We start from the raw sequence: 27,065 nt of genomic DNA on the forward strand, positions 1-27,065 counted from the left end.
ACCAGAACAAAATCTCGTTACGCAGAAAAGACTTGGAGAGACTTCAAGTACTACAGTGAATGAGTAGGACGAAACTGCTTTTGTTTATTCTAAAATATCCGGAACTACATACATGAAAAACAACTAGGAAAAAAAGGTAACAGAGCGCATGGATAACCATCCAGAGATGGGCTTTTCTGTCCCTTAACAGAGATCTGGTTGACCTGCACTTCAACCAGTGCCCTGATAAGAGACCGTCCGAGTCTCAGGTCGTTTTCCCCTGCAGTGCCGTCCTGAAGGATTTGACTAGAACAAATAATACACACGAGCAAAGAAAGGGAAGGAGAAAATATCTTGAACGCCGTCATATGCTCGAGCATCAGAGAGAATTAGAGAGGAAAAAAAATGAACTTGTAGAGAACCACCATCATTCGACGAAGAGGGCATGAGAAGAAGAACCGCCAGTCTATGCGAATCCGAAATAATCACTGCCAGCCGTCATTGCAGTATACAGACGCTGTCTCAGAGTCTCATAGCTGTCATATTCTGGAAGATCAAGTTCTGATTGCTCAAGTTAGTCATTGATTTCCATAATCTCAATTTCGTAGCGAAGACTTACGGTTGAAGCATGTGTGCGAGCTCGGAAGACGATCCTTGTTGCCATAGTCGCGATGAATATTGAACTTGCTGACCCCGTTCATGCCTTCAAGCTCCTTGAAACCGTTGAGTGGCACTTTGCTTGTTCCTGTAACGAACTGCAGGAGTTTGGCACGTTCCTCTTTGTCAAACGAGCGGACAGCACGCCAGAACCACTGGATTTGCGGTGACGAGGCAGAATAGTTATGATACTCGGTATTGGCTTTCCAGTCGTCCACGTCAATCTCGGGGAGACCGGAGATAAGAAGTTCAAGCTCTTGTTCGTTGAAGATGGAAATCAGGTCAGGAGGAATGATTTCGTGGAAGCCTATAAAAATAATGAGTATTTGTTGTCATGATTGAATTGAGCAAAGAGGAAAGAAAGGAAAGCGGCATACCTTTAAGGAAATTGTCAAGCTGGTCCTTCACAGATTTGACCAAACGGTAATCCACCACACGTTGAACGTATTCCTCCTTATTCTCCTGAGTCACCGGGATGTTGCGGCCATTCTCAATGAGATCAATCACCTGCTTCTCGCCAAAGTCATCAGTTTCTACGGCAAAAGTCTCAGTGATGATGTCGGTAATATCGTTCTCTAGCATCCAAAGCAAAGACTTGTAATAATCAAGGTCAAGCGTTTCCATGTCCTTAATGGAGACTGATCGGCCGAGAATGCACTTGTAGACAGCTCGGCTGAAATGGCAGTCGAGAACGCGCCCTTCGTAGAGAGCTTTGCCGATGATGCGCCCAATGAACTTGAAAAACATCAGGTGCTCCGAGTTGACGCCACTCAGGCGATTTGGATGGAAGGTGGTACGATCAGCAGCAACGGGGATGAACAAGGCGTAGTTGGGATTGAACATGCCACGAGCAAGAACCTGGAACCATTCTCTGGTCACACCTCCGGCATCGACGCCTTCCTCACCATGGAAGCGCACGTTCAACTTGCCGTACTTCAGTTCATCCGCCGTCTTAAAGTACAGAGACTTGAAAGAATCAAGGAAGACTTGGTCTCTCCTGACAGAAAGTTGAAGGGGCGGATGAGGGTGGCGAGGCTCAGCACCACGAGAATGAAGCTTGCGAGTAAAGTAATTGCGCTTGTTGTCAAACTCCAGGACCTTGGGATTTTTGACCAACAGAGAAAAGCTCCCACTCATCAGTCTAGGATTCTGACGAACAAGTTCGTTCAAAATCTTGCGATGATCTTCCGTGAATCTGAAAAACAAGCCTTCCATATTCAAGCCGGCGTCGGCCGAAGTGGTAGACACAGACAGTTCTCGGCTGTTGCGAGCGATGGAGGTGTCTTTCAATGTCGTGTTCTTGCACACAACCATCAACGCCTCAATCAAAGGTAGGAGGATAGTAGCCACGTTCAGCATATTTTCCTTTTGACGGATGACAGTCAAGCATTCGCTGAGCTTAGTCCACAGAGGTCCGAAAGTCGAGCTCTCGTACAACGTTTGCAGGACATCTTCCTTAGCCGTAGAGTCAGGTTCAGGCGCCTTAACCTTATCCGCACGGTTGGGATCGAACAGATAGTCGAGTGCCGTCAAGACACGCAACAATTTGGCTTGGTCCGAACTGGCTGGTGAAAACTTCGCCAGAGCCAAGCCCTGCATGTCTGTGCCTGTTCGGGCTTGGTGGATATGAGATAGAAGTTCGTCCAAATCAGTCAGAATCGTGGTGCAGAGACTCAGGGCCTGGTTGACAAGTTCGTTGCCAATGACGTCCCTAGCGCCCGGAATAGCTGAAAGATTATTGATGGTCGACAGCGTTTCTCTGAAAGTCTTCCCGTTGCACTCTCGAGCAGCCAAAATGTGGACAACCAAGCGAAGATTTTGATCAGGAACAACAGGAGGTTCAATAGTCTTCCTCTTCGGCTTCTCATCTTCCACCGTCTCCTTTGTTGCCTCGGGCTTGTCTGCCTCGACCGGCGCAGCGTCTTCTTGTGCTGTTGTCTGAGCAGCTTGCGGCTCTGCACCCTCAACAGTAGCGGCGGGTGCATCAGTCATGGTTGCGTCGGTGCCAGCTGCCGGTTCCGTAGTTTCGCTTGGTTGTACTGCAGGCTCCTGGTCAGCGCTTGGTTCTGCCACCTGCGCCTGCTCCGGTTTTTTGCCTTTGTCTTCTTCTTCTTCTTGTTTTTCCTTCTCACGACGAAGAAGTAAGGTCAGTGGCTGCGTAATGCTATTCAGTAGACTAGAAAGCTGTTCCATGCAGTTCGGGTTCTCCATGATCAAGCTGCGGTCAAGTAGATTGAGAAGAGCATTCATGGCAAATTTGTTTGCCTTGATTTCCTTGCCTTTGCCTTTGCGGGATGTCTTCAGTTTCAACGTGGAAGCAGGATCATGCTCCGTAAGGAAGAACCACGCAATGTGGGGATTATACTGGGATAAGAAAGAAAGAGTGCCCAGGCACTGCTGCACAACCATAATTGGAGTAACTTCGCTGCTGACACTCGATGAAGTGTGGAAAGCCATATTACGCTTGACGGACTGAGGAGTCTTTTGCACCGAAGAAGGCTTTGCACGCAGCGAAAGATGAGCGAAACTGCGTTCAATCGCCGGGACGTCTACACTCCCATCTTGGAGGATAGACAGAAGGAGGCTAATGACCTCAATGCGATTTTGACGATTTTCACACACGTTGTGAAGGATGTCGTTCAACTGATGGCGCGCATTTCCTTGAAGAGGCATGAACATCAGACGGAGCAAAGTAGCAACGCCAGCTTTATCGAGCATTTGGACAATCTGGCGTCGTTGTGGCTTCTTGGTCTCTTGATCCTCAGCTGGTTCATTTCTAGGACGATGATCAGCTCGGGTAATATCGCCAAATTGAGCCAATCGTCTTCCTGGCAAAGCGCGTGCCTCAGTGACAAATTCCGGACCTAAAGTAGCAAGAATTTCCTCGGGTTGGTCCGCAAGTACAGCTTGTCGCAAGGAAGGATCCAGGGTAGCAAGGAAGCTGGCAGCGTCCATATCTTCGGCGTGAGCTGGGGCATTGGCAGCCGCCGCTTGCCTCCGTGCGCTCTCGCGCTCTCGGCGGCGACGGTCAGCTGCTTCTTGCTGCAGAAGTTCTTCGCGAATATCCGGAGGCAATGCCTCCAAGAACTCCTGGTTAATTTCGCTGGGCTCTTCGCCAGCTGCGGCGGCCTGCGAACGTTGTTCCGCGAGTTGTTGCATGATAACCTCTTCTCGGAGTTCTTCAGGCAGTGCCTCGAGATACTCAGGATCTATTTCCATGCCGGTAATATCAAGCTGACGGCCGCGGATTGTTGTGTGCACTCGACGAGCAGGCTCGGACGGGCCAACTTCAGCCTGGGTTGATGGTTCAGCAGCCTCTTCGATAGCTGTTTCTTGAACGTCGTCCATCGGCTCGGAGACGATCCCTGCGGCTTGACGCTCTGCCTCTTGCTGCTCCCTCTCTTGCTGACGTCGAGCGTTTTCTTCCTCCTCCTTTCGTTTACGCTCCTTTTCCTCTTCCTCTCTAGCGATGCGTTCTTGACGTTCACGCTCGGCCCGCTCCTCCTCTCGTCGCTTGCGCTCCTCTTCCATCTGTTTTTCACGTTGCTTCTCTTCCTCAATTGCGGGCGGAACAAGGATCTTCAGCAGAGAATTCACGACACGCTGTGTCTTCTCGACGTAAGTGCTGCTGAACAGGATGCGAGCCTCCTCTTGCCAGCGACTTCTAGTGGTGGCCAAAGCGAAGCTTACGGCTTGAGAAGGATCGTCGCGAGTCCGAGCCGGAGGAGCCTGTGGTCTGCCAAGGCCGAAGATGTCTTGAATACTACGGTTTGGCAGAATAGCCCGCCTATCGACGTGGACATGTATCCCGTCTGGACGGGTTATCACGCCGAAGCCCGGAGTCGCTTGTCCGGAAATTGCCTGCATGATTGCGTTCATGAAGCTTACCGGGCTGTCCATGGGAACAAGGCGTCCTGTAGAGACAGGTTCCATGCCATGGACCCAATCAGTGAAAGCTTCATTGCCGGGCAAGCGAGGCTGTGCAGTTTCTGCACCCCGGTCGGTTCGAACAAGAAGAGGATTCGTGCCGTCGTCGGTACCACGAGCGGGGATTTGCGTACGGTGGAATCGGTAGGGCTGAATTGGAACTATGCCATGGCGATTGGGCACCATTCCGGTAACGGCAGCCCAGGTCGGTTGAGGACCGCGGAATCGCTGGTGATGTCCGCGGTGCAATGGAGGCTCGTCGCCATCCCAACCCCACGGATCAATTAGATCTTCGTCTATTAAATAATAATGTCAGTGATTTTTTCTTTTTTTTTTTTTTTTTTTAGCAATGGATGGGCAATTGGAGTAATCGTACCATCGTCGAAGCCTTGGTATGACCCTTCGTCCTCATCAATGCCCTCTAATTCCTCCTCAAGCTCGTCAATTTCGTCATCCTCTAGAATGCTGTCAGCAATTTGCATAATTCCTATGGCGACCAGATCACTGACCGTCGTCATCATTCAGATCATCATCGACCATATCATCATGAGCATCGCCGAGGCTATCGCCCTGAAGATCCTCGACACCTCCTGCGGCTTCGTTCAAGACACGGAACAAGTCGTCAAAACGCTGGCTATCACCGCGACGGTCTGCTTGCCGAATATCGGCTAGCTCATCCTCGAATTGATTCATGATTTCCGCTTCCTCGTCATCTTCGGACATTTCCTCGCTTTCCCATTCATCTTCGTCACCTTCCTCCAAGCTATCGTTGTCATGATCACCGGTTATCTCACCAGCGAGGATCTCATCGTCGTCCATATCGGACTCGTCATCTTCCTCATCGTCTTCTTCATCGTCTTCGTCGTCTTCGTCGTCAATCACGACTTCAATATCCATGCCGGAGTCACCCGGAAGGCCTTCGATAGGTCCGACACCCTCGATCTCGTCCTCCTCGTCGCTAACCACCTCGCCGTCATCTTCAGGCATGTCTTCATCATAATCCATCTCGTCACCGTACTCGTCATCATACATCTCATCGTCTTCCTCCTCCTCTGACTCTTCAGAGCTGGTCTCCTCCTCATGGCGAGGCTCCAACATTCCCAATGTAGAATGGCGGAAAAGATCAGGAGTCTCTTCCCGGTCATCATCAAGATCAGAGACAGACGTGGCCGAGGAGATTTCGTCTTCCTCGGTATCTCCAAGAGTAGAGATATCCGACGATTCACTTAGGATGACGGCAGTTTGTGTAAGCTTGTTCAGCGGACGCAGGATATACTTGATGACCCGCTTGGATGCCGGGAAGTTCAGGTCAATCTCAGCAATCGAGGCGGTCAAAGCGGCAATGAAATGCTTTTCATACATGGTCTTCGCGAGCTGCCTGGTGGACGACGGGAAAGTCGTGTCACCCGAAACGAAGGCATACCCGCTGAGCATTTTGTCGAACAGGTCCGCAAGCGACATTAGTCTGGAATATTTCACATCCAGCTGTTCATTAGACGCATTCGCTTCCTTGTATGTCCGTAGGGCGTGCTCCAAGACAAAGCGCCTTACGAAAGCGAGCTCGGGTTCATCTTCCTCATTCGCAGTCTGATCATTGCGCCGTCTTCCGGTGCCTCCAAACTCTCCGGTTTTGGTGCACAGAGCGACGAGTACCCGCATTGTCCAAGCAGAAGTGTTACTTCGCTTTTTGAAGGCAACTGATTCGTCATGCTCCATGGTGCCCACAGGCACGAGAACATTCAGCAGGTAATTCAGAATGCCCGACCGAGGTTTCGACGGCGTCGTTGCAAGGGGATCAGCCTTGCGCGAGAAATTTATGAACTCGACTTTTGTGCGATTATAGGAAGACAACAGTTCGGTCAGGCATTGCAGGAGGAAACACCGGTAAATGTAGATAGGGTGCTCATCCGCCTTAAATGGAGGCTTTTCCGGTTTCTTGGAGGTACGCGCACCCGCCAGTTCGGCGCTGGAGACGGACGGGGTGGGTTCATCGGTCGCCATTTCTATATCAGTCTGAGTTTCTGATTGATCGTTTACAGCTGCATCCCCGGCTTCAGCTGGGGGTTCCTTGTCTTCGACATCCTTGTAGGACAAGAGCTCGGACAGTAGATAGTGGATAACGCCGTCAGGGTTCTCTACCACAGGTGGCTTCAAATCCGCAGCTTTACACTTTTCTTTGTCATCCAACGAAGGTGCACCATTTGAGACGCTTTTATTGCCAGTGCTCATGTTTTCAGCACCTTCTCGAGCCGATGAGGGCCCTGGTGAGCCGCTGGTCTTGTCCGATTTTAAAGTAAGAATCTGTGGGCGTTGACGGTTATCGTACCGCTGCAACTTCAGCTTCTCATTGGATACTTCGACGAAAAGTTCCGGCGACCTCAAGACCAGATGGTACATCTGTCGAACGTAACCGGTAGTATCGATCTGACGAGATGATTTCGACTCGAAATTGGCCACAATCTCGCTCCTCATGATCTGACGAATGGTGTCCTCGTCTTCGACGATATGTCGCAGGATCAACATAAAAGCGCTTTGAAGTTTCTCGTTCGTAGAACTTGACAGTTGCTTAACCATAACGAAGAGGCGCTGCAAGCTTCGCTTCTCCCCAAGTCTGACAGCTATGCTGCGACTCCGGGTGAGAATGACGAGAATTCGACATACAGAAAGAGCTAACGTGTCATCCTTCCCAACCCTAGGTAAGATTTCGACTATGGCTTCATAAAGTTGAGTCTTCTGATCCAGGGTAACCAGAGGCTCCTCAAGCTGCGCCGGTCCTGCGTCATCAGGAGTCGAGCTGTCGCTGTCGGGCAGATTCCAACGAATTTGAGGCGGCTGCGCATCATCCGAAAGCAGCTTCTCCAGGATAAGCAACACATGCCCAATCCAAGGGAAAGACTCGTCCGCTGACTTTTCTGGAGAGACTTTGATGAACCCAAGGAAGGTTGTGAAACATTCCTTCAGTTCGTCCAGTGTAGCAGTATACATGTCTTTGTCTTGCAAAACCAAGGCAAGCAAGTGGGCATAAGCTGCTACCTTTTTACCGGCAACTTGGAAGTTTTCCATCTGCAACGAGACCAAAGACTGAACAAGGATCTCACCGACCTCTCCGCGGAAGCTCTCGGGGTCACTGTGCTTCTTTGTCGCGGACGCGATGAGGTCTGATAACTCGAAGGACACGTCATGGTGCTCATTCAGTACATCCAAGCAACGCTCGATCAGATTTGAGCGAACCTTTTCACGTTCCCCGTCCAAGTCTTCAACCGTAGTGAGCTCACGTCGTCTTGAGGACTGTTCTGTAGGTTGCCCTGAGGAGGCTGTTCCTGCCTGGTTTGAGCTCTCAGATGAGTTTCCTGAGGCATCGGCGTTGCGAGCATTTCTATGCGAGGACATATCACGATCCTCGCCAGCCACGCTCTGCTCATCATTGAGAATTTGAGTCAACGCTCTGGCCAGGAACTCAGTCCCATTGCCAAGCTCATTATCGGGTCTGTCCTGGTCTTGCTGCTGACGAGAACCGTCATCAGTTGACCGTCCGGATGCCTGAGCAAGGAGCATGGCGAGAGTGGAACGTTCCAAGAATCCGCTATTGAAAGGCGGTGCGTCACCAAGAGCGGTATCTTCTGACGTCTCGCCACCAGCAGAATCGATATCTTCCGGGTTTGGTGGGACTCTCGGTGGAGCTCGCAACCGCTTCTGTGCCTTGCAGTACTCTTCAGCAGCGAGGTATACGTTGTTGCAGCGATAAAGAGCTTCGGTAGCCAGATCTTTGTCGAATCCTTTTTCTTCGTGTAAGTGAGTGACGCGATCCTTATTGACTACAACCGTCTTCCTTGTCGCTTCTGCTAGCAGAGGCGGAGTGTCGGAGCGACGAGCAGCTCCAGTCTCATATTCGCCGTCCAGCGATGAACGAAGGATGTCGACTAGACATTTGACCACAGAGCTTGACGACTGAGTTGCAAAGTCGGAATTCCACGATTCTCGAGCCATTGGCAATATTTCCATCCGGAGATCGACCAAAAATTGGCCGGGTTGAAAATAGTCTGGCCGATCTCGATCCCGATCACCAGTAGTAATGGCCTGTGTCTGGCTGGAATCAACAATGTTTTTGCCCGAGGCCAACTCCGCGAAGAAAGAGAGAATGATCTTGATGCCTCCATAAGCAGATGTAAGTCGTGCGGAAACATCATTCTCGGACTCGGAAACGGACTCAGGCGGCGTGAGAGCCTTGACCTCTCGCATGAAGACATCGCAGATCTCTTTCATGACTTTCAACCCGTGTCTTTTCTTGAATGCGAATAGAACAAGGGTGAGATAGTGCGAATGTGGACGTTCGGCTGTAGCTGTTACCACAAATAAATTAGTATCAGGGCGACCGTTTAGAGCTCGCAAATCTGCGAGTAGGAAAGTTAGAGCAACTTACCTTCATAAAGCAGATGCGAAAACGACGAGAGGATGACAATAAGGTAGGCGAATCGGTGCTTGGGAATGTCGCTTGAGTTCGGAGGAGTAAACTGTAATTGATTAAGCACAGCCCCGGCAATGGCGTCCGCTACCAAGGCCGCATTCTGTCTCTGATATGAGTCTACCCGCCGCTTTCCTATCAGACCGAGCCCTAAGTTGTGGAAGAAACCGGTGATCGAAGAAGGCAGGGAACTAAGGAGATAGCGGAGTGCCTGCACATTCTTGAAAGCTGCACCACCCTCTGGTACCTTGGTGGCGGTATCGTTGGACTGCTGCACAGCGCCTTGCAGTTCGGGTCCACGGTTTGCTGAGCCTTCTGGCGCAGATTCAGCAGTGCTACCTTCCGCAGTAGGTTGCTCAGTCCCTTCGTTGGGCTTGTCCGAGCTAGCTGCTTGTGCTTTTGTAGCCTGGTCCCACGTGGCAGGAATATTCTTTTCGAGAAGAATCTCCTCCCAAACGCAAGCAGCATGCAAACTTCCCAGAGCGGAGACGAGGACGCAGTATCGATCGGCTAGGTTGACTTGAGCAAAAGCAGAAGTGTGTTGGCTAGGGCGGGTCTGATACAAAGGCATGGAGAAAATTTCACGAAGCAAATCTGTAAGAACAAGAGTGGCAGCCATATGCTTTGCAAAGTAGGTTCCATTGGTCTTCGCGATGTCCAAGGTCTCCTTGCCTTTCTCCTCGGATGACTTCTCGGTGGCTGGTTTAATCAGAGGTGTAAAGAAACCCGAATCCTTCGGTTCAGACCAGAAGCCAGAAAGGTTGTTGACAGCAGTCTCCGCTCGCGTGACAAGGGATGGCAAGACCAGGTGCGGTTTGGTTTCCGCCAACATATGCACCAGTACCGTGAGCTCCTGATTTGCATCTGAATTGTGAAAGTCGAATGGAAGACTCTGCAGGGTTGCGAAATCCAAAACGAATTCAACAGCCCCGGATTCGATGAAAGACGAGCAATTGGCTTGGTTTTCAAAGAAAGCGCCGAGGAATCGTACAACAGGGTAGACGTAATCTGTAACTGAGAGGCCAGCCGCATCCACGTCCTGAGGCTCTGCATATTCTGGGGAAGATGGGAGAAGTTGAGTCAGATCCCCTAGGTTGAGTTTTCCACCGTTAGGAAGGGTGTTGGAAGTTAATTCTCGCACTCCAAGGTTTCGAAAATCATCCAGGGATGCGTCCATTGCGGCACCGATCTCGAGGGCCAGCACATCGTAATCGCCAGAAATCTGAGGCTTTCCTTGAGGACCTTCCACCCACATCTTCGTTCCCATGCCATGTGCCCAAGCCTTGCTCTTGCATAGCAGACCGACGCGTGCTACCATCACAATGATAGCGGTCATGATCGACGCTTTCAGTGCTGGATGATGCCTCACCAGTTCGTCGAAAGTGGTGCCCAATGACCGGACGAGATTGTGGTCATCCTTTAGACACTTTACGTGCTGGGGATTTTCAAAGATCTCAAAAAAGCTTTCCAACGCGTTCGAAGACTGGAAGAGCTCAAGACCAGATGAATTGAGACATATGGCTCCAAACGCAGAGGGTATGCAAGACAGTGCTTCTGCAGCAGGCATGATCCCAGGGGCGAGACGCGCATCCTTTGATCTAGCCATGTTGTATTCTCGGTCTTTCTGCTCGCCATGTGGCGACGGACCACTCAAGGCATCAGATGGCAGAGGGGTTGATTGGTCACCACGCTGGGTCTCAGGTGCAGCACTCTCCGTCTCGACAACCGGGGGTTTCTCTGCAGTCTTGAGCTCAGATGAAGTCACGGCTTCCAGGAAACTCTTGCTCAATCCTGCTTCGGCAATGACCGCATAACTGGTAGGTTCATTGTGAATGAAGCTACTCAGAATGTTAACGGCGTTGCTCCAAACATGTGATCCGAACACCCGAGCATTCTCGAATACGAGCCGGAGGGAGGTCAGCAATTGAGGCGAGTCAATCAAATTCCGTAGAACTCTATCAAAGCCACCGCCATTGTGTTGCATGATGTGGTTGACGAAGCGGAACATCCATCGAAGGGCTTGTTGTTGGAAATATGGAATCTGATAGTCGATCGACGGGGTTTTGTGCTGCGGGGGAAGTCCAGCACCCCTGGAGACATTCTCAAAAGACGTCTTGGTTTCGTAGTCAATAAGGTCTGAAATAGCGTCGAAGCCCTTCGCATTCGTGAGCGTCGCGAGAGCATCACGGACCGCATGAACAAAGGTATCGAGAAATTCCATGACACGTGAATAGACGCGGCGAGCCTTCTCAGTGCGAAGATTCAGGATATCAACAAACATCGGTATCAACCCAGCTGAAACAAGAGTTTCCGGAGTTCGAGTGCTTGAACCAGGAAGCGTACGCAGAAGAGCAAGTAGAGCATCCCGCCATTCATCCTGGTAGGCTTCATCCTTGTCACTTTCGTCCGATGCTAGCTCGTTAACAGCTTTTCGAGTCAAGAACATGAGAACCCCATGATTGACATTGACGCTCAGTGCGGCACAAACGTCAATAGCTCGTGACTTGTGCTTTGCTAAAGCATCAAGGGCGTTTAGACCCAAGGTCTGCAGAGTACGGGAAACCGGAAGATCGCCGCTTGCACCGAGATGAACTAGCTCGCCCAACTGGTAGGCAAGCTGAAGGCGTTTCGGTTGTTCGTTATCATACTGCAGAATCCTCTGCTGGAACAGTGACTCAGGATAGACATAAGCTAAGTTGGTAACTGCAAGAATTCGGATAGCAAGAATCTGCTCTCGAGTGAATTTGGATGTGGCCACACCCTGGGCGGTACGGATTCTGTGAAGTAGTTCGTACTTCGACTCATCCGGCAGCTCATCCAAATGCGCAGCCAGAAGATCTTCAGCTTTTGATGCCGACACCCTGGAGTAAGGGATGTCAAGAACTCTGCCTCCGCGCAACGCTTCCTCAGGTTTTCCGGAGGGGGAATTGGTGATGGAACCTGGTGAATCTTCCACAACTGTCGTACGACCGATCTGAGGAGTAGGATGGGTGTGACTTCTCCGAAGAGGCGTCGGTGTAGTGGGAGGTTGTGACGGCAGTCCAACCTGCGCATTCTCCGATGCCAACTTGGCAGGTTCAGCCGGGGCCGAAGGATAGTAGATCAAGCGCACATGACCCCACTCATCCCAGGTGTCAGATTCGCGAGTAATCGAGATCAAATCATTAGCATTATGTCTGGTATGAGCTCCTTTCTCCTTTCCATTGGTCCCGGCAGTAAAGGGAACAGGCGCCTTGCCGGACGTGTAAGGGCGGGGAAAAGGTGCGGCAATCTTCTGCAGCTTCTCTAGGTCGATGTTATAGTGAGCTGCCAATAAGCTCTGCTGAAGATGGGAACCGCCACGCTGACGAGAATGGTATCTTTGTGCCAGGCAAAGAGCCAACCGGAGGGTAGACTGAAGAAGAGAGAGTGAAGTGGTGTTCAGAAGCTCCCCTAAGCGCTCGCTGCTGTTATACAAGCTACGATTTCCGCATTTCTCTAACAGAAGCCTGGAGAAATCAAGAATCGCTTCCACGAGTTCCCTATCGCCCTCCGGGCCGTATCCCAAGGCATTCAGTTTGGAATCTGCATCCTCAGAACTGGATTGACCATCGGAGCTCGTGTATGCGTCGATCAAAACATATCTGCCAAAAGGCTTGGTCTGCGGGCCGGCGTTGAGAGCATACTTCTCGATGACGGATGCGAGGATATCGTCAAAGCGGTTCAAAACATTGATCCAGTGATACAGATCACCTCTGGGAAACGGCCATAAGCGAGAAAAGGTATTGAGGTGTAAGGGCAGCTCTGGTACGGAGATAGTCGTGGCACGAGCTACGAACTCTGTCAAGTATGGTGACTGAAACAGGAAAGAAAATTTTCAGTCAGCCTGCATTCCAGAGCTGGAGATCGAGCGGGGTGAATGAACTTACAATTGTCGCCTCATGCTTTTGGCTGGCCACCTTCTTAATTCTCCCCATGATGATGTTTTAAAGTAGACAGCAACTCATGAGGAGGTTCGCTTCACCCGCTGTTTGCTCCTCCTGGTGAGGGTGGGGAGGTCGTGAAGACCCAAGTCGCGCAGACCGTCGCGGAGGAGCCTTATGACGTTTCGGGTCTTCTCCTTCCTCAGCAAAAGCCCAACGAACGGAGTGGGACTAGGATAGAAGTAATGTGTATTAGAGGAGGAGGGAATTAATACGGAGTAAAAGAGTCTTTTTCCCCGGAGTAAAAAGTTTGGGACGGGTGAGAGAGGTGAAGTGAGATGATGGGTTCTGTTGCAGCTTTGGAAGTATCGATAGGCGTTAAAAGTTCAGAGAAACAAAGTGCAGGCCGTTTCCCTGAGACTCTAGCAACCTAATCGGTCAAGAAGGAGTGAGATAGTATTGAGAGACACTCCAAAGCTGAGACAGGATGATAGGAGGTGGTACAAAAAGGTCAAAGGAAGGATGTGTTGAAGTTTGGAAGGTTCGTGAAATTATCCAGATGATGGAGCTCTGCTGCTCTTCTGTTGCAAAGCAGAGAACAGCCCGGAGCGGGTGTTGTTCCCCACCGAACAACTCATTCACTGATGCAGACTACACCCTAGAAAAGTCTCAAAACACCCAGCATTCATGCATGCATGAGGCATCAAGAAATTGGATAATGTCCCTCATAGCCCGATTATTCATTAGGTTCTTGCTACTTTCATCTGGAAAATTGAAGTCTATCTCCTCCCGTATGATGTCAGGCAGGTATAACTGCATCAAGACCTTCCTAGGGTATTTCCGGCCAAGTCCGTATTCGATCTTGATGCTTGATCCCATTTTCCCTTCCCCAGGAAGCCAGCAACCGACATCTATCATTGCAGCTACCTTCTTTGCTACTCCTTCGCGGTCAGGAAGCCGTACCTAGTTGGTGCCTAACATCTACTGTTGAAATCGAACGCTTCAAATGCTACTTCAATCCGCCTAGATAAGCAGATCGACGCGGTGTAAATTGCTATTTAACTTATGTATTTACACAGGTACATTGAGCAACGCCAATTTATGTCCAATATAACAAGTCCTTCCAGCGAGCTGCGTCAGTCAATATGGGATCCAATTTTGATCCACCACCTCGATCACTCCTTTAATTCTGGCAAATCGCCATCCCACTGAATCTTCATCGTCGTTGGGAAGGGGAAAAAGCCAGTCTGGTCCGCAGTCATGTACATGGCAATCCCACCAGGACCTGAAAGCTTCTTCAGGTGGCCTTGTCCGCCAGGCGCCCGGCGAAGGTTATCCAGCCGTCCAATGACCTTTAGCATGGTCGTAAGCGCGGTTTTACAAAGACCAAGCCCGAGACACTGGTGGGGCCCAAAACCGAAATGAGCGTATAGGTTCATGTCGCGGTCGAGTTTAACCTTGTCGGGCTCGGGAAAACTGACAGGGTCCATGGAAGCCGAAACCTGAGTATATCGTCAGCAGAATGATCGCCAATTGTAAATTTTGATTCGTGGATTACTCACCAAGTTACAAATAATATGCTGGCCTTGTTTCAGGGTGATCTTCTGGCCGTTGTCCTCGACAACTGTGGGTTTTGCAACAACTCGCGGCAAGGCAACCGACGACCGTATCCGGGCACCTTCCATGAAGCTATGAAGTGTTAGTAAAGAAGGACGACATGAATTTGATAATACTCACTATCGCAACAGTAGATCGTCGGCTTCAGGGGTGTCTTCCTTGGCCAGCCGATTGATCTCGGGCAAGTGAACTGAGCCCTCTTCTGAGAGGTAATAGTCAAGAGACTGGGAGAAAAGCTGTGCTTGGTTGGCTACCATTCCCCCAGCAGTTGGCAGAACGTGTGTCCAAACGATTTCAGGCGCTGGCATCCCGCTGTCAAGCAGGCGCTGAATCATATGGACACCATATTCGCTGAGGACATCGTGCCGATGCAGACTATTGACAAGACTGGCAATGAAACCTGTCTTCTCGATGAGCTCAACGTTAGCCAGCGTGAGCTGGCCAAGCTGTTGCGTCACGCCCCGAGCCCCTTGGTTAAGCTCGAAAGACTTCCCAACATCTGCATCGTAAAAGATGGCAGTGAATACGACCGCCATGATTTGGTACAACTCCGACTCAGTGAAGATGCCTCGGGGATTGGATTCGGTTTTCAATGGTAGCGAAAATACGGAAGCACAGAAGTGAACCTGCGCCAGGTTTGCAATATCGCGGACGATATCAACTTGGTTGACACCAGCAAGCTTGTAAGAGTACCTGTGCAGCAGCTTCAAAGTAATATTCTCATAGAACTTCTTCACTTCAGTTTCCCATTTATCACGATAGAGGGCCTTGCCCATCATTTGACGTGACATGGCGTTCGGGGTCCTGTCACCGGATAGCATGAAGTCTCTGCCGTAAGGCTGATTATTGTGGCGCATGAGAAACTCAATCTTGCTACCCCAAGTAACCTTGAATGTCTCCTGGTCCGACAGTATGGACATGCAGGCTGAATGGGAGTTGATGAACTGGGGCGGGGGCGTATAGTTGGGGCGATCCCAGCTATATTTATCAGCGGTTCCAAGTTCGGTCAGAATCTTCTTGTTCTCGGATGGTACGACAAGGGGGAAGTGAGCATAGATCGAATCGCCCCTGAAGTGGTTCGGAAAAGCTCGCAAGACAAGTTTGTAGAAGACATGGGTCTGGTCAACCGAATCCTGAGGCTGAATCTCACTGTACGCCCAGTTTGTGAGATGTTTCGGTGTGAAGTCGACGGTGTGAAAGCGGTCACCACGAACCAAAGCGACGGCGTCCGACAGAATGGCTCTAGAAATCGTAAAGTTGGTACATAGTCCACTACCAGGAGCCATTGACTCTTTCGCGTCTTCCACAATGATACCAGGGTATATCTCAACTCGATCAGGATGGTCGTAGAGTCGCTTGAGCTGGTCTGCGACGTGTGGATCCGGGTTAATCTCTTCAAAAGTCTTATAGGGAGCCAAATTGAAGTATTTCCTGAATTCGTTCAGGGTAGCCAGATTCCAGGAGCGGGCTTGTTGAATCCCAAGCGCCTCGATGCTCCTGAAGACGGTGGGAACATGCAAGGCACCGAAAGCACCCGCGCAGTCCTCAACGCTTTCCTCGAAAATTTTGACTAAATCATCGTCGTCATACGACCCATCTGCCTTGCGCTGCAGTCCAGCAAACGGACGCTCCTGAGGCTCTTCTGGTAGCTTAGCCTCCCATCGACCAAGTCCTCGCAAGAAGTCCTGCAGGGAGATGTTGCTGGGATCCTGCCCAGGGAACAATTCTTGGTACATATCTTCAGTCCATTTTTGATCTCGCTGGGAGATACAAGAATGCCAGCGGTACACAAGGTTAAACTCAGCAGCAACTTGATTACCAGTCGCTCGAGCAGCTGCGCTGCCAAGTAATCCGTCCTTCATTTCAGAGCGGGGGTCCAAGCTCCAGATGCTGTTTGTTCTGTTAATATTCAAAATAGTGCGAACATAATCCTTCAGAATGATGTTGACGTAGAGACCGCATGTCACAAGTCGACCGGTTTGGAAAAGATCGTTGTCATATTTCGCATATGCTGCGGTGTCGGACTCTTGCGGCTTTGTAAACCGGCCTCCCTCGTTGATCATTGCAAGCTTCTCAACCACGTAGTTATGGAAACGATTGAACATCATCAAGACTACGCCAACGCCCGGAGGGAATCCCAGAACGCGTTTTGTTGAGAAACAGTCTGGCTTGAGCTTACCGTCCTTGAACGTCCTGACGCGGTTCTGTTCTTCTTGATTGTTGCCATACAAAGGTGATAGATCCAAGTACGAAGAAGTGAGGCTGATTGCTGGATCTTTACGATCCGTCTGGAATAGATCTGGGTATATTTGTCAGTCCCATTGTTGGCCCTTCATTTGCCAAGACTTACCATGGATAATGATGGATGCAATGTAGAACAATACACTAGATATTTTATTGGGATGTTCTTTGTACTCTTTTCGTGCTAAAAGGCAATCAAAAAGAGTTTCGGGATCTGGTAGGTTCGGAGACTGCGTGGTTTTGGGCCGTACAGATCTTGCATACGGAGTCCCAGCCGCACCAATATGTGGCCAAAGCACGTTCTGTTCCAGCGGTCAGCAAGCATTCTAACAGCAGATGTCATTGAGCCCTACATTGCCAGAGCCATCCGCTCTTCGGTACATTGCATCACGGCCAAGATAGCTGCTCGTGCGGTCAGAAGTAAGTCAGAGAAGGTTACTTCATGAAAATCCACATACGAGATTGGTGGGTGCTCCAAGTCATTCCACAGAGTGGTCAAAAAGGTATTCGTCAATTCTTTACCAATCTGGGACGTTGAGGGTAAGCCAGCGGCGAGCTAGCATGTAGTCAGAATCAATAATCCAATTCGCCATTAACATGCGCGGATGAACTGACCTGGACAACTCGCTCCATGATATACTTCCTGTCGTCCAAAGCCTCTCCTGTCAAGGCACTCTTCGAGACATCCACGAGAGTCTTCAGATCGCCCAGGTCAACGTGGGGAAGATCTTTGAGAATGCCTGTCTTCACTTGCTCCGTGACATAGGTGCCATCGCCTGTTTGGCTAGGCAGAGGCCGCAGCGACGCTGAGACAACCTGCTCGAGCTGAGCCAGGGTCTTTCCAAGTCCACCATTGGCTGAACCGGTTTGCTTCTCAGACATGGCGGATATAGTGTGCAAAACAAAAGTGGTTGGGTTGAAATACAAATGCACTACTAAGTCACATCAGCACTGGGCACCTTTGCGAGAAGGACAGGCATATAAGAGGCCTGCAGCATCCGATACATCCACCATGCGCTGTGCTTGTGGGACATCATCGCGACTCACCAATTTGCTAAATATCAGATTCGAGGATATATGTGGCATGCAAAGCGAAATCACACTAGATATACAAATAGTACAGCCAAACAAGGATACAGAGGCAATAGCTTTGCTTAGCGATTAGGAACCATCGGTGGGCCAGTGGGCTGGAAGGAAATCGAGAAAGAAAACGAGGCCTCTCGGGACCAACGTCCCATTAAGTACGAATAATTGCGCCTGGACATTGGAGTACCTCATGCGGCTGCAGCAGCGAGAAACGAGTGCGGCTGAAGGAGCTTTGCCCATGCCGACGGAGTCAGCAATAATCATCCCCATACCCATCATCACCACCACAGCCATCGCTCCGGGCGAAGAATGCCCCACAGGCGAGTGTGCGCGATATGGCCATTTGATTCGTGCATGCACAATAAGACCAACTTAGTTTGGCTGTCAGCTGGGGACATTGCCCATGGCTGAGAAACAGGCCAGAACATGGCTGATGGCAACGGTGTGGGGAGCTGAAAAACTAGATAATTAAATAGTTATCAGTAAAGCATGGAGCATACTCCTATGAAGGATGCATATGCAGTCCACATCAAATGCAATATATCCTGAATTCATGATAGCGTTCGTTCGTCAAATGATGAAGATCCCGCGAGGAGTTGACCAGTTCCGTCAACTACTGCTGCTGGAGTTCTTACAAAGCTGAGAACATGTCTCATCGAGGAAAGACAACCCGGTTGATCTGCGAATGGTGGGTTACCAGTCTACCAACACCTTGGTTGGCAAATGCGCAATCATATTGTCAGACGTTCATAGGTCAATTCAAGATTCCAGATCCCGATCCCCGGCCGCTCTTGAGTCGTGACGCAGCCGATAGGCTGCTCATGATTTCCAATCACGAACGCTGTATCAAGGCGACAGTTTCTTCTGGATAGATGGAAATAACAGTTTCTACATTCAAGCCACTTAAGGTTGGTTCAGAAGGAATGGTGATTGTAGGCGACGACAGTGGGACCCTTATGCAAGCTAAATTGCCGCTAAATAGTCCGGTAAGAAAAAGGCTGGCTGAGTCGTTTAATCCGGAGTACTTCGTACAGCCTGACAGCAGTAGATGGTGGTTCGCGTATCAGTTAGTACATAATTCATATCCTGAAACTCGATAGGCAACGGAGAAGGCCGGCTGACAGGCTGACATCGAGCAAGGGCCAAGGCGCTTCTTGGTGCTATGATGGCTGACTGAGTCCAATTAGTGTGTCCCCATCTGTTCTGACAGGTTGGTATATGTTGGAGTCTGCATTTAATCATAACATTATCTCCATAATGTAAACATTCTCTTCTCACTGCTGTTGATTGAATGCATGCACACCCCCGACCTGTCACCCACCACAGTCATTCTTTTCAATTGTAGTCTAAGAATACGAAGTATTCTCAATGTGGTACAAAGCAGCATCGTGTTCCCTGGACTCCCAACTCAGTCTCAAGTGGACCGTGCATATGGGAAAGTGCTACAAGTTCCTCTGAAACATGTCCTCAACCACTACTATCACGTGATCTGAGACGTGCCGAGGTGCCTGAATTATGGATCTAGTTGTTTTGTTAGCCTGAGGTATGTTGCGGATCAGCAAGACTGCAGACAGTAGAATCTCGACCATCATCTCCTCGCTCTTGTTGTTGCGGAGTGTGTTGGCTTCACTTTCGACCAAGTTTACGGGCACACGCTATTGCGAGATTAGAAAGGAGTGCGATCGCGTTCAATTCCAATGGCGTCGACAATCACGTTGGTCGTTCAACCCCGGGGTACGCTTCCATTTGAATATCTTCGTCCTTCCTCGATCTAAGCATTTGCAGCGCACTGATTCCTTTTGTTACAGGAAAACCCATTAGGAAGCTTCCAAAGGAACTTCAGATTGGTCCCAATGCTTCTACGCAAGAAATCTATAGCTCACTCGCGGAAGCTTCGGGTTTCTCCATCCACCGTTTGAGGATCACCAAGGGAAGCGACCGAACAGTTGTCCCCAATTCAAAAGGCATGAGTGCCAATGATATTGGTCTTAGGGATCAGAGTGTAGTTCATGTCAAGGATCTGGGTATGTTGGAATTTCGATCCAGCTATACTCTCCAATCACGGTGAGAACTAACACAGGATTTTGCACACTTCTTAGGCCCCCAGATTGCATGGCGCACAGTCTTCATTATCGAGTACCTGGGACCTCTTCTCATCCATCCTCTGTTTTTGTTCCCTCTCCGGCCATATATCTACTACAACTTCGATAAGCCTCTACCCGAACCTTCCGACCTGCAGCTACTGATCTGCGGGCTTTTAACTGTGCACTTCGTCAAACGAGAGCTCGAGACTCTCTTTGTCCACCGTTTCAGCAATGCCACTATGCCCGTCCGCCACATCTTCAGGAACAGCGCTCACTACTGGGTTCTTGCCGGCTTCAACATCGCATACTGGGTATTCCGCCCCGACGCGGCAGCTGCTACCAACAAAACCAACCCAGCCCTCCTCTACAGTGGTCTTGCGCTTTTCGTCTTCGGCGAGCTGGCCAACTTGAATACCCACCTGGTGCTTCGCGACCTGCGTCGACCCGGTACTACCGAGAGGGGCATCCCAACCGGCTTCGGATTCAACCTTGTGACGTGCCCCAATTACTTGTTCGAGATCATTGCCTGGATTGGCGTCTATCTGGTCAGCGGAATGAGTTGGAGTGTCTTGTTCTTCATCACGATTGGAGGTTCTATAATGGCTAGCTGGGCCGCCAAGAAGGAACGCCGCTATCGCAAAGAGTTCGGTGACAAGTACAAGCGCAAGAGGTTTGTCATAATTCCCGGAATCTTCTAAGTATGTTCGGTGATTCGGCCAACCTGCGTATGGAAAGCCAGCCATTCCCGCAGGAATATGGCCATGTCACGAAGCATCCAGTGAGACACTTGCCAGCTGACAGGGTTGCTGTGACGCTACACGCAATAAAGAGTGTGCTTGCTGGTGAAATTACTTCTATGCACGTCATATTTCCACTTGCAGCAGTTTCCGAGAGGACATGTACTCTACATTAGAAGCTGGCAAACTCCTATAAGCCTTACTCCAAAGGGTTCCTAGAAATAAGGAGTGATGAAAAAGAGAAGTCTCAGCATATAATCCCATTATTCAACTAATTCCAAAGTTTGAGATGAGAGCTCCATCCAGACCCATGAACACCGCTCTATAATAGAAGATAAATATAAAGTGACTCGCCAAATATCAGGATGATCAATTCAGGAGAAGGGGAGCTGCTTATGTACTCTTCAACTTCTTCGCCCACAGGTTGTAGTACGGTTCCATCTCTTGCTCACAACTGCGCTTAGGATCGGAATCGCATCCAAAAAACCGAATAATCAAATCTCCGTCCTTGTAAGTGCCGTCGGCCGAAGCAGCAGGGGAATCTTTGCTGTAAGCATTAATGCTTCGTTGAGGAACAAGCGCCATTCTCGCGAGGACAGTCGGATGCCATTGCACTATATGATCCTAGTAAAAGAGGGGAAATTGTCAGTACGATCATCACCGGCCATTTAGAAAGCGAGTATGGAAACATACCAAAGCGTGCATCTCCGCTTTCTGAAAGTTGTACTTCCGATACAGAGGATCAAACCACATATCAAGGAAGAATCGCGCAAAGTCGCCCTGTCGAAGCACAAAGCTTCCGGGGTTCAAGTCCTCGTTATCCCTGCTGATTATTAGGTCGACATCCTCTGGCTTCAGGTGCGAGAAGGTCTTGATGATGCTATCCGGCGGCACAACGGGAACGTCCTTAAGCATCAACGATTGAAGGCGATTCTTGTCGAGAATATGAGACTCTAACGGTTTTCTAGGGTTCATGATCAGGGTATGAGCATCGAGGTGGAAGAAATAAGCTGAATGAGGGTGCGATGCCATTGCATGGCGCATCGCTGGGACTATTGCCCAGCTCCGTGGGGCGTTGTCCAGCGCGGATTCGTAATCAGACAGAGTTGCAAAGAAATTCGTATAGCCTGCATTTTGAAAAGGATCAGTCGGTCATGAAAGTAGAGCTGATGCACCGTAAGTAGTTCACTTACCATGTCGACTAGCATAATGCTCTCTGTTCTTGATGATCTTCTGGATGTAGTTATCGCTGAAACGGGCCCGATCTAGAACCGTCACAATGACAATGCTTGAAGCCCCCGAGGTGGCAGATATCGACGCTGTACTCGAATGGGAGAAGTGTGATAAAAGGAAGAAGAAGGTGAGGATAGCAAAGCCTAGAATTGCAGCGGCCTTGAGCTGTTTCTTGCGTTGTAAAGAAAGCTTGGAGGAGCGGGTGTGGGAAGAAGTATGAGGACTCCTCCGAGGGGGTAGAGCAAACTGCATGACGAGCTGACTTTGTCCCCAGCGACTCTTGCTGGGCGACTCTGTATGATCCGAAGATGCCTCCTATCAGGACATGGTTGGAGTAATATCGGCAAGCCAAACCGGACGAGCTGTATAGATTGAACTGTCGTACCTGGAGGCGGCCAATCTGCCGAATCCGGAAATGAGCGGCGGATCATCGTTGGCCCGACCCTTGTATATGGCACATTCCAATCAACGATCTGGACTCACAGGAAGTCTCGCCAGACGGAATGTGGGTTACCTGAGATAAGGGCGTCCAAGTACTTCAATGAAACAGAAGACCTTCAGCAGAATCAGTGATACTTCTCGATTCGTCGCAAATGGGTGATTCATGCTTCTAACGTCTATCTTCACAGACCTATGAGCTATCCGGAACGAACATTTGACATTGTGCTCCCGAGTAAGGCGGCATATCTATTGGATACCTCAAGCAATGTTGTATAGCAGATATGATACATGAGGGTTAGACGAGGAATGGGCGGTTTTCCTGACTCCTGGCCAGCGATTCTTGTCTGAAGTGGTGTACATTGAATTCCAGAAAATAGTCGAAGATAATAGTACATGACGCCCAGTCCTTGGTCAACAGAATAGAAAAACGAATCGACCGTCGATGGTATGCTGATCAGAAAACTCCTGTCACATCTTTTATTCCCCTAGTACTGTTTCTCGTTGTATGTTGGTTTCGTAACTTCCTTGATGTTGGTCTCTTCCTCCACCTTGGCTTTGACTTCTGCCTCCTTCTGCTTTACCCACTCCTCGAACGACGGTGGCTCGGGGAGGCCAAGGCGTTTTCTTTCTTGGCGGAATTGCTCTTGGATCTTAGGTGTCTGCATCACTTTCCATCGTAACTCCCAGCCGAAGATACCCAGTTCCTTGATACGGCCGGGCCGGTCGTCCAGAAGGTAGTTGTCGAGACCGCCAGACTTCCAGATTGTTCGCAGAGCCTTTCGCGTAACTTTGATATAGAGGTACTCTCCGAGGGCTTCACTCCAGAGCTTCTTCCGCCTGACGTTGGGCTTCCAGAACCGTCGGGTTTTACCCTCGTTGCGGCCCTTCGAGATCTTGTTTCCGAACTGGATCATAGCCCCACCATAGAGACCGGAGTTCGATTGCTTGAAAATGTAGTTGGGTCCATAGGGATAAGGAGGAATATAATCCGGTAATTGCTTTGTTTTTTGCGCAGCCAATGTCGTAGAGAACGAGCGCTTCGGGACTGATAACGAGAGGTTGCGAAAAGCTGCGGAGAGGGAGGAGGGAAGAGTCATGGCGGAGCGACTCTGGAGGCCTGCCATTGTGATAATCAAGTTATAGAAACAGCATCAACAATGGCATGACAGTAGGAAATCAAGTGTAGAGAGCCGACAAAAGGCTGCTGACGAGGCGAATCGTAGCCAGATAGAGCACCGTCCGCTCGTAAAATGATTGGGAAGTCTGCTAGACGGAAAGAATTTGGGCGGATTCTTTGGGGTGCTGACCGCCTTGGCAACGCACCGCTATCATTGCTCGATCCCTTTGAGCTGCGCGCTTGAATTTCGGCCAGAAGCATCACCTCGCTGGATATTAAAGCGTTAATTTCCTTACTGCTGGTTTTCCTTTGCATGACCCTCCTTCACAACTATTTCTAATACCTGATCACAGTTGAAAGTCTCCTCGTTTCATCTAGAGAGTTACCTTTCAGCTTCCACGCCAGGCCGCAATACTTCGCCATGGTTCAGATCAGTGAAGTGAAGGGCAGTTCGCGCGAGAACAGAACAGCAGCACACACTCATATCAAAGGCCTTGGGTTACGTCCGGATGGGACTGCGGAGACCTCTGCCGATGGCTTCGTGGGTCAGGCAGCAGCCCGCGAGGTGCGCAGCATTCAATTTTTTCTTCGTCTTGTAAGATGAGCTTGGGCTAACTAGCATGTTTCTCTGACAGGCGTGCGGTGTCGTCGTGGATTTGATCAAGGCGAAGAAAATGGCTGGACGCGCAATTATGCTTGCAGGTGGACCGGGAACTGGAAAAACGGCCCTTGCTCTGGCTGTGTCACAGGAACTGGGAACCAAGGTCCCGTTCTGCCCCATTGTTGGCAGCGAAATTTACTCTGCTGAGGTCAAGAAGACCGAGGCACTTATGGAAAACTTTCGCAGGGCGATTGGTATGCTGTTTCCGTCGCGTCTTTCAGGTTGGGATTGCGATTAACAAGATTTCAGGTTTAAGAGTGCGCGAGACGAAAGAGGTGTACGAAGGAGAAGTCACAGAACTCACGCCTGAGGAAACCGAGAACCCCCTTGGCGGCTACGGACGTACCATCAGCCATTTGATTATCGGATTGAAGTCGGCCAAAGGAACCAAGAAGCTGCGTCTTGACCCTAGCATTTACGAGGCAATTCAAAAAGAGCGTGTGACCGTTGGAGATGTCATCTATATCGAAGCGAACACTGGAGCTTGCAAGAGAGTTGGACGGTCCGATGCATATGCGACCGAGTTCGATCTTGAGGCGGAAGAGTACGTTCCTGTACCGAAGGGAGAGGTACACAAGAAGAAGGAAATTGTGCAAGATGTGACGCTTCATGACTTGGACATGGCCAACGCACGGCCACAGGGTGGACAGGACGTCATGAGTATGATGGGTCAGCTCATGAAGCCGAAGAAAACAGAAATCACGGACAAGCTGCGCCAGGAGATCAACAAAGTGGTCAACCGCTATATCGATCAGGGTGTTGCTGAACTTGTTCCTGGCGTGCTCTTCATTGATGAGGTATTTCGAGCTCCTTTTCCTATCGCAGTCTAGGTGTGCTGACTCGGCCTCAGGTTCACATGCTTGACATCGAATGCTTCACTTATCTCAACCGCGCTCTCGAGTCTAGCATCTCCCCTATCGTCATTCTCGCATCCAACAGGGGTCACACTGTTATTCGTGGCACAGATGATGTCACTGCTGCGCATGGAATTCCCCCAGATCTGCTTGCCCGTCTCCTCATTATCCCAACGCATCCTTACACCCCCGACGAGATCAAGACCATCATCCGGTTGCGCGCTAAGACGGAAGGCCTCAATATCACCGATCCTGCCCTCGACAAGGTCGCCGAGCATGGCAGCAAGGTCAGCTTGCGGTATGCTCTACAACTGCTCACCCCTGCTAGCATCCTCGCGCGCGTGAATGGACGACCAGGAGGCATTGAGGAGGCGGATGTTGCAGAGTGCGAGGATCTCTTCCTTGATGCGAAGAGAAGTGCCGCCATTGTTAGCCAGGACAGTGAGAAGTTCCTTTCATGAAGTAATGCGCTTAATTTAATGGGGTTTCTGTTGGTTGAGGGAGTTACAAAACCACGCAAAGATGTATGCTATGTCTGATATGCAAATTCTTATCTTATGTCACGTAATGGAAAGGATACTTTGGCTCCAAAAGCTCTTTGGTGTCAAACAGTAATCGTTCAGGAGATAGCCTAGCTGTGTTTCTCTGGGTTGTATCTATCCAAGCTCGACAAAAACAAAAGACCCTTCACTTTCTCGGTAGGCAAATTTTATTCTTCAGTGAGTCTCGCAATGCACACAGTAGGATGAGTGAAATCTCAATGACAAGGACGTAGACACGCAGTAGACTGAGTAGTGTCTGAATGAGATGATCTGCCAGACTTAAATGCAACTGTGGTAGCTCGGTCGCATCCGAGAGGTCCGGATGATGCTCAAAGGCAAAGGGTACTTTCGCACCGAGATGTTCAACGGCAACCGTGAGGCCAGAGGTAACCGCGTCCTCGAGAAACCCACGGCCCGTCCATGAGAAGCAGAAGCTGAGCCCTCGTTTGTTCTGAATGGCAGGAAGAGAGCTTAGAGCCTGGAGCGTGTCGGTGCTGATCCCAAGATCAGTGAACTCCCACACTCCTGCGACAAGGAGAGGATGTGGCGGAGCGAATGGATCCAGTGTGATGAGGACTGGGCCGAAGTGCTGTATTGGAATATTCTGCCCCTCATTCATGACGCAGGTGAGGCATGTCCGGGGGGTTATGTTGTCGGAAGGGTCTCCCGGACGGTTCTTATTGCTTCTGTCCCAGGAAGTTACTATGAAACTACTAGCAGGCCATGACTGGTCGAAATCCGTTGTGAACTGGGAAGTTTGTGAGTACTCTGTAATATGGAGAGGCTCTGGCATATTACAGAGAGATTGAGAAGCTGACATTACTAACAAATGGATCTGAATGCAAAACCATGATATGTCTTGCTGTTCGCAATTTTTGTAAGATCTCAGTCTCCTCGGTAGTAGGAGTTGTACCCAAAATGTGCTGGATTTCATTGGCAGAAATGGCAAAAATAAGGTGGTCAAAATGCGCCTTTTGTCCATCAGAGGTAATAAGCACAAAACGCTCCTTTGTCGACTGAGATATACCTGTCACTCGGGTCTTGACATGTACTCTATGAGACGGGAAAGCCCTTGCCATTACCAGGATCAACTGCCTGACTCCATCATTAATGCGTTGCCAATCCAGCCTCTTTGGTCGTGGACAGATAATACTATGGTCCAATAGGCAGCGGACGAATGCTTTGACTGGCAACAGGTCTATAATTCTGCCAGCATTGATTCCCCACAAAGCCGATAACATTGACGTCAAGTACTTCGCATAGAATGTGTTTAAATATTCCTCACTTGCGAAATAATGTCGCATCACGGTTTCGTGCTGGGCAAGGAGCTCACTCCGCTGGTGACCGTCGACCAGTAGGTCTAGACACGTATATCGTAGTCGTGCAATATCGAACCACATCCGCCATGTTCCAGGTTTGCACACAAGCCATGGGCGACGCACAATGTCCCCAAGTATACTTCCAGTCCATTGATCAGCCCCAATACCATCGGTTGCTCCAAAGGAGAGCTCCGCTGCGGATGTGG

At 50.0% G+C, this 27,065-nt stretch overlaps 7 protein-coding genes across 7 annotated transcripts, besides 3 other annotated features; 2 read left to right on the top strand and 5 right to left on the bottom strand.

The window, feature by feature from the left end:
- Positions 1–445: 445 nt before the first annotated feature.
- On the bottom strand, positions 446–12,981 carry tom1 (E3 ubiquitin-protein ligase TOM1; the record flags this gene model as incomplete). The annotated part of the gene is made up of 7 exons (XM_001266939.1): positions 446–540; positions 599–943; positions 1,014–4,859; positions 4,940–5,020; positions 5,073–8,903; positions 8,984–12,860; positions 12,934–12,981. The coding sequence occupies 7 exons, from the start codon at positions 12,979–12,981 to the stop codon at positions 446–448; spliced, it is 12,123 nt and encodes a 4,040-aa protein (XP_001266940.1).
- Positions 4,883–4,908: a microsatellite.
- Positions 5,369–5,439: a microsatellite.
- Positions 5,405–5,438: a microsatellite.
- A 1,121-nt stretch (positions 12,982–14,102) lies between the features above and the next one.
- Positions 14,103–17,667, bottom strand: NFIA_105320 (peroxidase/cytochrome P450 family protein; the record flags this gene model as incomplete). Its single annotated transcript, XM_001266940.1, has 7 exons — positions 14,103–14,429; positions 14,490–14,616; positions 14,665–16,843; positions 16,895–17,087; positions 17,139–17,187; positions 17,244–17,341; positions 17,401–17,667. The coding sequence occupies 7 exons, from the start codon at positions 17,665–17,667 to the stop codon at positions 14,103–14,105; spliced, it is 3,240 nt and encodes a 1,079-aa protein (XP_001266941.1).
- A 1,901-nt stretch (positions 17,668–19,568) lies between these two features.
- NFIA_105330 (trans-2-enoyl-CoA reductase (NADPH) TSC13) lies at positions 19,569–20,653 on the top strand (the record flags this gene model as incomplete). The annotated part of the gene is made up of 3 exons (XM_001266941.1): positions 19,569–19,605; positions 19,680–19,895; positions 19,971–20,653. The coding sequence occupies 3 exons, from the start codon at positions 19,569–19,571 to the stop codon at positions 20,651–20,653; spliced, it is 936 nt and encodes a 311-aa protein (XP_001266942.1).
- A 432-nt stretch (positions 20,654–21,085) lies between these two features.
- NFIA_105340 (putative alpha-1,6-mannosyltransferase subunit) lies at positions 21,086–22,177 on the bottom strand (the record flags this gene model as incomplete). The annotated part of the gene is made up of 3 exons (XM_001266942.1): positions 21,086–21,316; positions 21,386–21,819; positions 21,886–22,177. 3 exons carry the CDS (start codon positions 22,175–22,177, stop codon positions 21,086–21,088), a joined length of 957 nt encoding a protein of 318 aa, XP_001266943.1.
- A 674-nt stretch (positions 22,178–22,851) lies between these two features.
- On the bottom strand, positions 22,852–23,490 carry NFIA_105350 (mitochondrial 54S ribosomal protein bL28m; the record flags this gene model as incomplete). The annotated part of the gene is made up of 1 exon (XM_001266943.1): positions 22,852–23,490. The coding sequence occupies one exon, from the start codon at positions 23,488–23,490 to the stop codon at positions 22,852–22,854; it is 639 nt and encodes a 212-aa protein (XP_001266944.1).
- Positions 23,491–23,904: 414 nt separating this feature from the next.
- rvb1 (RuvB family ATP-dependent DNA helicase pontin) lies at positions 23,905–25,459 on the top strand (the record flags this gene model as incomplete). The annotated part of the gene is made up of 4 exons (XM_001266944.1): positions 23,905–24,048; positions 24,119–24,338; positions 24,394–24,941; positions 24,995–25,459. 4 exons carry the CDS (start codon positions 23,905–23,907, stop codon positions 25,457–25,459), a joined length of 1,377 nt encoding a protein of 458 aa, XP_001266945.1.
- A 226-nt stretch (positions 25,460–25,685) lies between these two features.
- Positions 25,686–26,159, bottom strand: NFIA_105370 (uncharacterized protein; the record flags this gene model as incomplete). The annotated part of the gene is made up of 1 exon (XM_001266945.1): positions 25,686–26,159. One exon carries the CDS (start codon positions 26,157–26,159, stop codon positions 25,686–25,688), a length of 474 nt encoding a protein of 157 aa, XP_001266946.1.
- Positions 26,160–27,065: the final 906 nt, after the last annotated feature.

This window comes from Aspergillus fischeri, genomic scaffold (assembly GCF_000149645.3).
Source record: "Aspergillus fischeri NRRL 181 1099437636245 genomic scaffold, whole genome shotgun sequence".
NCBI lineage: Eukaryota > Fungi > Ascomycota > Eurotiomycetes > Eurotiales > Aspergillaceae > Aspergillus > Aspergillus fischeri.